This window comes from Anastrepha ludens, chromosome 6, assembly GCF_028408465.1.
Source record: "Anastrepha ludens isolate Willacy chromosome 6, idAnaLude1.1, whole genome shotgun sequence".
NCBI classification, from domain to species: Eukaryota; Metazoa; Arthropoda; class Insecta; order Diptera; family Tephritidae; genus Anastrepha; species Anastrepha ludens.
Genome location: NC_071502.1, coordinates 42,289,229 through 42,299,992, shown reverse-complemented (window position 1 = coordinate 42,299,992; position 10,764 = coordinate 42,289,229). Strand labels below are relative to the sequence as shown.

General features: G+C 36.8%; 1 protein-coding gene across 1 annotated transcript in view; it reads left to right on the top strand.

Moving 5' to 3' along the window:
* Positions 1 to 2,442: 2,442 nt before the first annotated feature.
* LOC128868544 (potassium voltage-gated channel subfamily H member 8) overlaps positions 2,443 to 10,764 on the top strand; it is a 215,847-nt gene continuing 207,525 nt past the window's right edge. The window contains exon 1 of the mRNA XM_054110756.1: positions 2,443 to 2,556. Within this exon, the coding sequence (XP_053966731.1) occupies positions 2,481 to 2,556 (76 nt within the window). The 5' untranslated portion in view covers positions 2,443 to 2,480. The remainder of the gene's footprint in view (positions 2,557 to 10,764) is intronic.

Genomic DNA, 10,764 nt, shown 5'->3' with positions numbered 1-10,764 from the left:
GTAAGATTTGTTCGTCGAGAAAGGATTTCACTACTCAGTTGCCTACTTAGTCCAAAGTAGTACTTGTTGGCAAGAGATTTTCGTCATTGGATTTCCAGGCTGACATTGTATTGAAGTCTTTTACAACTTCGAAATCATAACAGTGACGTGGGTGCCGATATGCGAGAACGTCGACTGGTGGTTTGATAACAGGTTTTATTTAGTTTTGGCCACGTTCACCATCAGACTCATTTGCTGTGCTTCTTTGAATAGGTTGGTGCGTGACTACCGTTCGGGAGTGCGTAGGCTCAAATCTAAATGATGTGAAAAGTTTTTTCTAACAGCGGTTACTCCGCGGCAGGCAATGATGCCAAACTTTCGAGTCTATTTCTGCCATGAAAAAGCTTCTCATAAAAAGCCGTTTGCCGTTCGGTGTCAGCTTAAAACTGCAGGTGCATTCATTTGTGGAACAACATCAAATCGTACGCCACAAATAGGAGGAGGAGCTTGGCCATGCACCTGACAGTGTACGCGCCAATTATTTATTTATGTTTTTTAACAGCAGTTTGTTAAGGCCGATTATGTCAATATGGGTTTTGCGTTTACGTTAAACTTGCATATCCGTATTCGTTTTGCGGGGATACCAAATTCAGACGACGCGGCATATAGGTAACTCCTTGCAGCTTTGAAGTCGACGAGAAAATGGTGTGTGGCAATTTTCCTTTCATGGGTATTTTCCATCGACACTGGCAAAGTTTATTATAGATTCTGAAATAAATTTCTTAAATTGAATGATTTCTTAAATTAGACTGTATTTTTTTGTGATCGAAAATATCACACACCATCATAGTGTGGTTTCCCGCCATCACCTTCTCTTTCGTCTTAATTTGGTATAGTTGGGTCTCGTCGGAGAATCTCGCCGAACCAATATCTTCTAATCACCGCGATGCATTGAAACTTACTCATTACAAAAAAAAAAAAAAAAATTTGTTTGCAGACAAATTAATCACTTTGCTCTCGGTATAATTCTAGACAATGCCGAGCTAGTATGATTTTTCTGTTAACAACTAATATCTGAACTAGAACGTTTCATTACTAGTTTGGCTTTTCCCTGCAGGGTACACATATTTGTATGTGTATGGGAATCGAAAGACACATGTGCGTATAATTGTCTAATCAGATTAGCAATATAATAATAAATTTATTTAGATTAGCAGATGCTGTTATTGAAATACCATTCAACCGAATCCTCTCAAATTTTAATATATTCTTCACAACATCAATGGCTATTGCCCGTACTAGAATCATATTATTATTTCAATTATCTCGTATTTTTGTGATTAAAAAACTAAAAACAAAACGCTTTTTAGAGAGTCAAATTCAAACCGCGCCATTTCGTCATATTTTTTGTTTTTATTCTAGTACAGGACATAACTACAGTCATACTGATTAATAATTGTTTTTGTTTTTTGTGTTTCAGATAAATGGAAAAGTGAAAATAGACAATACCGTCCAGGTCGAATTTTTCGGGAGGGTCAATTTCAGCGCCATTATTAAAATAAAAAAAGATTTATTTTTGTTTTTTTATTTTTGTATATAAAAGGGTTAAATAAAAAGCCTAAAAATTTAAATATTGTTTTCCATGCTCTTATTTGTATAAAAAAATGCCTGAAGATACCCACACCAAGTTCTTTATGCTTCGCTTTTTTTATACTGAACTCGTTGTGCAAGTTGCAGCCAAATCAAAGGTTCGGTTTCTTTAATAATGCGCCGTATGCGAGTGTCAAAAAAGATAACTTTATCTCGTACAAAAGCAACTTTCAAACGAAAATGTGTGATATTACAACATCTTGTCATTCTGCTAAAATTTATTTTATATTTTTATGAAAAACTTAAGCGCCAACAATTTCATAAAGCAAATTACAACTATTTTCAGCTTGTTGACTACTACTTGAACTTAAAATGGACATATTTAAAAGCAATACTCTGCCTGCCATTTGAATGGGGCCATAACAAGATGGATCAAAATAACTGGAAAATGAGTTTTTAGGCTCATCAAAACCAGATATTGACCACAAATTTTTGAAGTTTCTCAAATACTTTAGTCTGCTATTTGTTAGCCATTTTTATCTTATATTAATTATGAAAAATTAATGAATTAATTTCTACGAATTTCCTATAGAAAATTAAAACATATTTAGGAAAATAATATAATGTATACAAGGTGGCGCAAAATTAATCATCCTGTCGTCAGTCATATTTGACACTTGCTATCAAAAATTCAAACAGAAATCTTTTGTATTTTATTTATATTAGTAAAAAAGTTATTCAAAAACAAAATTGATCGCTTGATTAATATCACGCCACCTTGTATATATATGTATCTATTAAATATATGCATGTTTGTAATTAAAATACATATTTATAACTTTTTCACACCCACTCTTTCAATTACAGATTTTCATCGTGAAAAGAAATTATATAAACGACCCTACAATCCAATGCCAGCCCGAAAGGGGCTGCTTGCGCCCCAAAATACCTTTCTGGATACGATCGCAACCCGCTTCGATGGCACACGTAAGTGAAGTAATTGTATTTTCTTTATATTGTGACTTGACACCAATAAAGTTGAGAAGTTTACCATTTACAAGCACACAGTTTTATGAAGCTTCGCAAATGTACTCGTCTGTATGTGTGCACGTATCACATGCAAGTGCCTCAATTTCCGTCAATTTGTAGCAAACTCACATAAGCTCACATGCTCACGCAATACTTTACGAGCGTCATAAAGTTCTCATATAAAGGTTATGTACTTACTTATGCACTTACATATTATGTACGAGTATTTATCTCTGCTGGAATTTTCGCTGGTACCAAACTAGTGTGCAACTAGTTAATTTATAACTAGTTTATATACATAAAGGGAGGTTAAGTTTCAAGGCCCGATGTTGGTTTCGAATCAAATACAATTTTTTAAGAAATTATTATCATTTCTCTTTATTATGATAATATTGGTATGGCTCAATTATGTATGGAATAAAATATCGGTCAAATAGTCGCTGCGGCCTCGGCGACACACCTCCATCCGATGGTCCCAATTTTCGATGACGCTGACGAATAATTGAGGTTATATGCCGTTAATGTGCCGAATAATTTCATGCTTTAGCTCTTGAATTGTTAGTGGCTTATCGATGTACACCTTTTCTTTCAAAGAAAGAAGTCCAACGGTGTCAAATCACATGCTCTTGGCGGCCAATTGACATCGCCGCGACGTGAGACTATTCGGCCATCAAATTTTTCGCGCAAAAGAGCCATTGTTGCCTTTTGCAAGACTGAGTCTGGTTGAGGCCCTATGCTCCCGAGTGGAGTGAACAAGGGAAAAAGAAAAAAAAAGCCATTGCAAGTGTTTTCCTCCAATAATTTTAAAGACTTCATTAATTCGTATTCCTGGGTACTCCAGATTGAGCTGGTTTTAATTGATCTATACTAACGAAGTTTCCCTGTACTTGCTTTACTTTTCAGCTTTCACAAAAATAGATTTGCACTTTGAGCTCATGGGTTTTTATACCCTCTACTCATCACATCATCTCACCCAAACCAAGTTCCTTTGGTAAACTTAGAGTGTTAAGTTCCTTTGCTTAACCTAACTCTGTGTTGGGCTGAGCGTATGTGCCTTACCAACGGCCGTATCCGCTCGAGATATCTCATTCTTTTTCGCGCCTTAGCATCGAATTCGATAAGAAGATATGCTGGAGTTTCCGTGGACTGAACACAGAAAAGACAGGAGTCAGTGGACGATATCGCAGTCTTGTGTAGATGGCTATGAAAATGCCCGTCTGTAGTCTCAGTATGTCCTTAGAGAGGGTTATGTGTTGCCTGAACTTCCTTTGATTCTTTGACTTCGCCTTGAGTAGCCATTTAAGTGAAGTAGTTTATAAATGCTACGATGGGACTAGCTCTATACCAGATGTTCGCTTCACTTTTCCGCAGTGTTCAGCTAAAGTGCTAAGTGTTAAAATGGGACTAGTTCTATACCAGATGTTCGCTTCACTTGCCCGCTTTGTTCCGCTTATATTTCTATGCAACAAATTACATGCTTTAATTCCCATGCATCAGTTGCCCATAAACTGCTGCTAATCCACTCGCTGGCAGTTAAGTGTTGCTTAAGTGTTTATGATTCAATTCTTGTTGTTGCTGCTGCTGTTTAAAAGTTGGATTGGAGAGCTGCTTACTGCATACTTACTTGCCCGTAATGCTCATATGTAGCTTAAAATATGAATCGCATGTAACTTACGCAATAAAAGGGAAAATTAATTAAATTAATTGCATACAAGTTCGCCCCTTAAAGTATTTATGAAGTAATCTTAACTGAATTTAAGGACCCATACAGCAAATGCTATCATTAAATTAAAGTTGCAACTTCAAGTAAGTTTTAAAAACTGCATGCTTATATAATTTGGTATGAAAATTTCCGGGAGGCGAAAAAATAGCATTTTCTTATAGACACCATTTTAAAAGCTTTAAGTTATTCAATAAACTCTATTATGCTTTATTCACTGTTACGCTGTTGTCTGGATGCTGCATTCATTCTCATTCACCTATAGACTTTTCTGAGATTTACTACTATAAAAGAGTAGGAAAGAGAATACGCAAAGTAGTTTCTGGGAAGTCGTGGGTGGTTTGCATAACAGCTTCCTTTAGAATTCTCCTTCAATTTGGTTAATTGCGCTACCAGTTTATTTTTGTTATAATCTACAACGTCATCAGTGGATGTGTTGGCGGCAGACTGCTTGCATAAACTTTAGTGTTGCAGTGTGAACATACCAAAATGCTGATGGGCGTAAACAACGTCACATTCTTACATTTTGCTTACATATGTAAATGTATGCATGGCCAAAGGGGCAAGAGCTACTACTTTACATGCTCGCTTACATACTCTTATTTATTGATTCCGATTGATTGCTGACGAACTTAAGGATTTAGAATATGCCAGCATGCGCTACGCTGCCAATAAGCAAAAGTATTTTATTATAAAGGATTTTATTTATTCAACTTTTTATTTGTTTTTCTGCCTTTCGTAATGAAAAGTGTTTTAGAATTTATCACTCGAGTGAAAGAAAAAGGGAAAAGTGAAAGAATTATAAAAGTCAACAGAATTATTCAATAAATTAGAATTTAATAAGCTGTATAACTGAGAAATGTTTCTAGAAATTTTAATCATGAATTTTGGATTGGCATGGAAAGCTAGTGGAATTTTTCTAATTTGTTAATACAATTTTGAAGTTTAATTTGTATAGTCTTTGTAGACACAGAGCTATACTTTTAGACAACAATAATGAAAAAAAAAAAAACAAACAAATCTAAATTGGTGAAAATATTATTGTGAAGCCATTTGCGTGTTGTTGTTGTGGTAGCAGCATAAACATGTTCCACACATGTGCTGCTGGAGTGACAGTCCTTGGCCGGATATAAATCCGGGTTGTTCCGGTAACGTGCCATTGGAATGTGCTGCCATTTGGTCGCGTGGTGTACGAGTACTTTTAGTAACAGCTCTTGTGATTGATTTATTGTTATGGACGGGCAATTATAGCGGTTGCATTAAAAGAGCATATTAATGGAGGTCATGCTAGAAATTCTAAGGGTCTAAACATCCTTTGCTTTCCATCAGCGATTCCATGTGAAGTGATCGAAGTATTTGGGATGTGGTTTTAAAATTTTCTAAAAATTGCTTTATTTGTAGGTTTGAGTATAAGAGGAAGTAAACTGAGAAAATTAAAACAAAAAAAATAATTTTGAGACTTACTCCATGTTGAAAACTTTGCTATAGAGTTAAGATATCGTACGTACAAATTTATATATTTTTAAGATAAATACATTTTTTTTTTTTGATTTTAAAAACCTTTATTTTTTATTCAAAGTTTTATTAGCACAAGTTTCAATTTTTCATTTTAGAAAAAAATACGATCTGTGTTAAAAAAATACGGTGAATTTTCAAATAACGCCTACATTCGACTTTCGATTATTATTTTTTTATGTTGGTACACACGTCCCAAAAATATGTTCACGGTTTTAGCAATATAGCATATTTACTTTGTTTGTGAGAGGCAAAAATAAGACAAGTGTTTTGCGTGTTCGGCGATTTTCTGCTATAAAAAAAAACAATGAGATCAACGAAGTTGCATCAAATTTTGTGTAAAAAATGGAATTAAGTGTTCAGAAACACTTGAAATGTTGACAGTGGCATACGGTGAGAGTATACGCTCATTGCTCTGTGAAAATCGTATTCTAGGGATCAAAATAAGAAACTTTGCCGAAGGAACCATACCTCTAAAACGAATTCTGATGTCCCCCAATTGGGGTCGAACGAAAAATCCCACTTTGACCCATTTAGAGTGCTCCAATCGAGTCCAAATGTATGACCGACCCCCACTAAGTTTGGACGGCCGATCCACCCATGCCAGTAGCACACCCCCTGGAACTCCCCTGGGGGTTCCCCATACAATCATTTCAAAATATCACCATTTTTGGCCTTTACATAAGAAAAGAAACTAAAAAGTTCGACCCAAATTGGGGGACATCAGAATTCGTTTTAGAGGTATGGTTCCTTCGGCAAAGTTTCTTATTTTGATCCCTAGAATATGATTTTCACAGAGCAATGGGCGATTTTTTTGCCTCACCACAAATCGACCCGGCCTAATATATAATAAACACCCTTTTTGGGTGTTTGGCCGAGCTCCTCCTCCTATTTGTGGTGTGCGTCATGATGTTCTTCCTTAAATGGAGGGATCTAAAATTTCAAGCCGACTCCGAACGGAAGGTATCATAATTTATGAGGAGCTTTTTCATGGTGAGAGTACTCTAAGTCAAAAAAAAGTTTACAAGATGTGTATAACGGAGCTCGCTTTGGGCGCCCCAGCACATCACCATCCGATGAAAATGTTCAGAAAGGGAAGAAAATTGTTATGGAAAATCGTCGAATCACAATTATGGAAGTTGCTGGAGATGTCGGCATATCGGAATATCGGTTGACTCATGCCATGCAATCTTTCCGGAAATTTTTGGCAACATTTCGTTCCAAAATTACTCAATTTTGACCAAAAATAACGTCACGTGCGTATCGCTCAAGAATTGTTGAATGACGTAAATGATGATCCATATTTGCTTAAAAGGGTCATGACTGGTGACGAATCATGGGTATAGGTAAACAACCAAAGACCAATCGTCCCAATGGAAGAGTCTAGCAGAACCAAGACCAAAGGAAAAGCACGTCAAATTCGATCAAATGTGAATTCGTCACTGTTTTCTTTGATTATCATGGCGTAGTGCATCAGGAGTTTTTCCACAAGACCGTAATGCAAATGCGCCGTTTGCTTTTCCGGAATTGTGGAAAAAAATGCATGTCTTTTGCATCTTGAAAACTCACCTGCTCGCGCATCTTTGCTTGTGAGAGACTATTTGGCCAAGAGCAGCACCGTTATCATGCTTCAGTCACCATATTCACCAGATTTGGCCCCCTGTAACTTGTTTCTGTTCCCAAGATTGAAGAGACCCATGAAAGGACGGCGTTTTGCGCCGATTGAAGAGATTAAAACCGAATCGCTGAGAGAGCTTAAGGACATACCAAAAAGTGCATATCAGAAATGCTTCGAGAACAAGAAAAAAGGCTGGTACAGGTGTATTATATCTGAGGGGGACTACTTTGAAGGAGATAAAATAGAAGTTGATGAATAAATAAATATTTTTTGTGAAAAATGTAAATTCACCTTATTTTTTGAATGACTTCTCTTCTGATATAGCTTATACCTTGAACTTCGTAGCTTTTTTCTTTCTCTAACTAATACCAGTAATGCTTTACTTAAACTGAAATCTTCCTATCAATCCAAAATTTTTGGGCACGCCATCAATGCCAAACTGAACTATGCGGTTAAACCTTTAATTTGCCCAAATCAGCATGGGTTTGTTTCCGATTCTTTCTCGGCTGGTTTCCAGGTCGGCTGTGTTTGCACAGACTTTTTGAAAGCCTTCGACAAAGTTTCTCATAGAATCTTAATTTAAAAAATTAGCTTGTTGTGGCTTTCATTCAGCTTTTCAGCAATGGATAAATTATTGCTTGTGCAATAGATGTTTTGTTGTAACTATTGACGGTATTTCATTTACGCGTTTTGCTGTCACCGCTGCTGTTCCGCAAGGAAGTATCTGGGGTGCGTTCTTATTTGTGTTATTTATTAATGATATCAAAAGTTGTTTCTCATCTGCTAAATTTGTGCTTTATGCTAATGACCTTAAGATCTCCACAGCGATCAATGCTCAGGAGGATGCCACTAAACTTCAAGCCAATATGGATACTCAAGAATATCTAACATTGTGTGTACTAAGTAGAGTATCTCAACTTGTGTTCTGCACTAGCATATTGAAGTTTAAGGACCTTGGCGTTGTCCTTGATAACATTAACTTAGTTAAGTTACTCTATACATCATTTCTTATGTCTCATTTAGAATATGTTGCTTTTATTTGTTATATTTCAGCAAGCTATCAATAGAATCGAGCGTGCGCAACAAGTTGTTCTCAAATATGCCCTTCGGACTCTGAACGTTATTGATCTCATGCCAACATATGCTGCTCGTCTCATGCTTATACGTCTCAAGTCCTTAGATGTTCGTAGCTCTACACTGTGCATGCCCTTTACTCATAATATTTTTACTGGATTCATTGATTGAAAATCAAATCCTGTAAAATAAATTCCACTATGAAGCTTCCTGATATTAATGAACATAGTCTCGGCTAATAATGAAAAAGCAAAAAATGAAAAAATAAAAATAGAAAAAAAAACATTGGAAAGGTGGTGCTTTCCAAAAATGGTGAAACCAAAAATAATTTGCCCCAAAAATTTTGAGCACAAAAATAAAAAAAAATATTCCAAAAAAAAATTTTATTTATATAAAATTTTACCCTAAATATTATATCATAAAATTTTCAAAATTGGTGCGTCTTGTAGACATCGCGGGCAAAACTGCCGCTGCACGTACAGCAATCAGGCTGAAAGGGGTGGACTTTAAGTTCGACCTCACTTACCGGCCATCCAAGTATCCTTAGAAACTTTGGGTTCATCCTCCTGTCATTACATTAAGAGAGGAGTGGACTGGGAGCAACACTTGGGGACCAGGCGTGGAGAACTTGTTCACGAATGGCTCGAAGTTAGACGGAAGGGTTGACGGAGTATTCTGTTAAAAGCTCCCCATCATACACAAATCCAGGCTACTGAACCACTGTAGTATGTTCCAAGCAGAGGTAGCCGCAATGAAAACAGCAGCTTATTGGCTACTCACTTGCGTAATAACTGTTAAGAAAGTAAATATTCACTCCGACAGCTAAGCGGCAATTAGGACCCTGGGCTCACCTTCGATTGCATTCGAATTCTTTGATATAAAGCTAATTTGGGTATCTGGTCATAGCGACATTGCGGGCGACTGCTAAGCGAATGAGATTGCCAGATTAGGGTGCCTGTGAGATAGTTTCCGCACCGAAGGAGAGGATGGGGAACCCCTTGACAACCTGCGCTCTACTCCTGGAACGATGGGCAAGTGAACAAACTTGTAAGGTCGCGAAATACTTTTGGCCACAAGTGGATCGGAAGCGTTCGAGGGAGATGCAGAGGATGATAAAACCTTAGTTCTCAAACTTCGTGGGTGTTCTCACGAGGCACTTGCTATTCATGTCATACGATTTGGAATTTCTTTGAGCCCTTTTTGCATCAGCTGTATGGAGGATGAGGTGCAATCATCTCACTTCTTTTCTACGCTTGCTCATATAGCAGGCCTTGATATCAAAAATCTGATGAGCTTCATCAGCACCATAAAGTGACTACCATAACCGCAAATCAGTTCGTAATCCACAAATACTCAACCCCTTGCGCCTTAACCCCACCCTCTCCTCTCCCTCCTTTTGTCCTATCGGCTTCCTTCTCCTCTTTTCCATTGCAATGGTGTCACAAAGGATGAACTTGAATTTGTCGTCCAAGGGGACCCACTTTCTGCGCAACCATAATAAGCTAATCTAACCTAACCTAACTTTTTATTGTACTCAAGCCGACAAATAAACCAATTTTCAGAAAAATTTAAGACCACATTCACAATACTTTGAACAATTCACATCGAATCGTTCCATCGCAAAGGGCATTGCAAGAACAAAAAAAAAAGTAAGGATATAGAAATAATTAACAAAGTTGGAGATTTACTACTGACCCCAACCAGTATTTTTACATACACTAAAACACGCTTGCACAGAAAAGCCGCTGTTGCTTTCATAGCAGGCTTTATGCGCCACCATAAATCTATTGTTGACAAATTTTCAGCGACTATGAAAAGTTTGTTTTGTTGTGTATATTTGCTGGTGGCACTTTTGCAGCTTTCAGCCACCATAACCACAAAGTCGGCGAGGCATTCGGAATACTGAATTGATTGCCTGCAACTGTGCTTCATAATAACCGGATAATGTTGTTGCTATTATTGTTTGTTTCATGATTTTACACCACTGAGTAGACCTGTGTGCAAACTTCTGCTGCATTTGCTGCTGATTGACTGCTTTTTCACAACAACAGAAAATCACCCACTTTTTCATCACAACAATTCATTGTATACTTACTCATACATACATATACCTATATATATGTACAGCATGCGGAAAAACTATAGAGCTACAACATTTTGACCAGTTTTGACACTTTTTCACTTTTGTTTTAGTTTCGTTAATTTTTTATAACAACACAGTTCATTACATAGATATTTT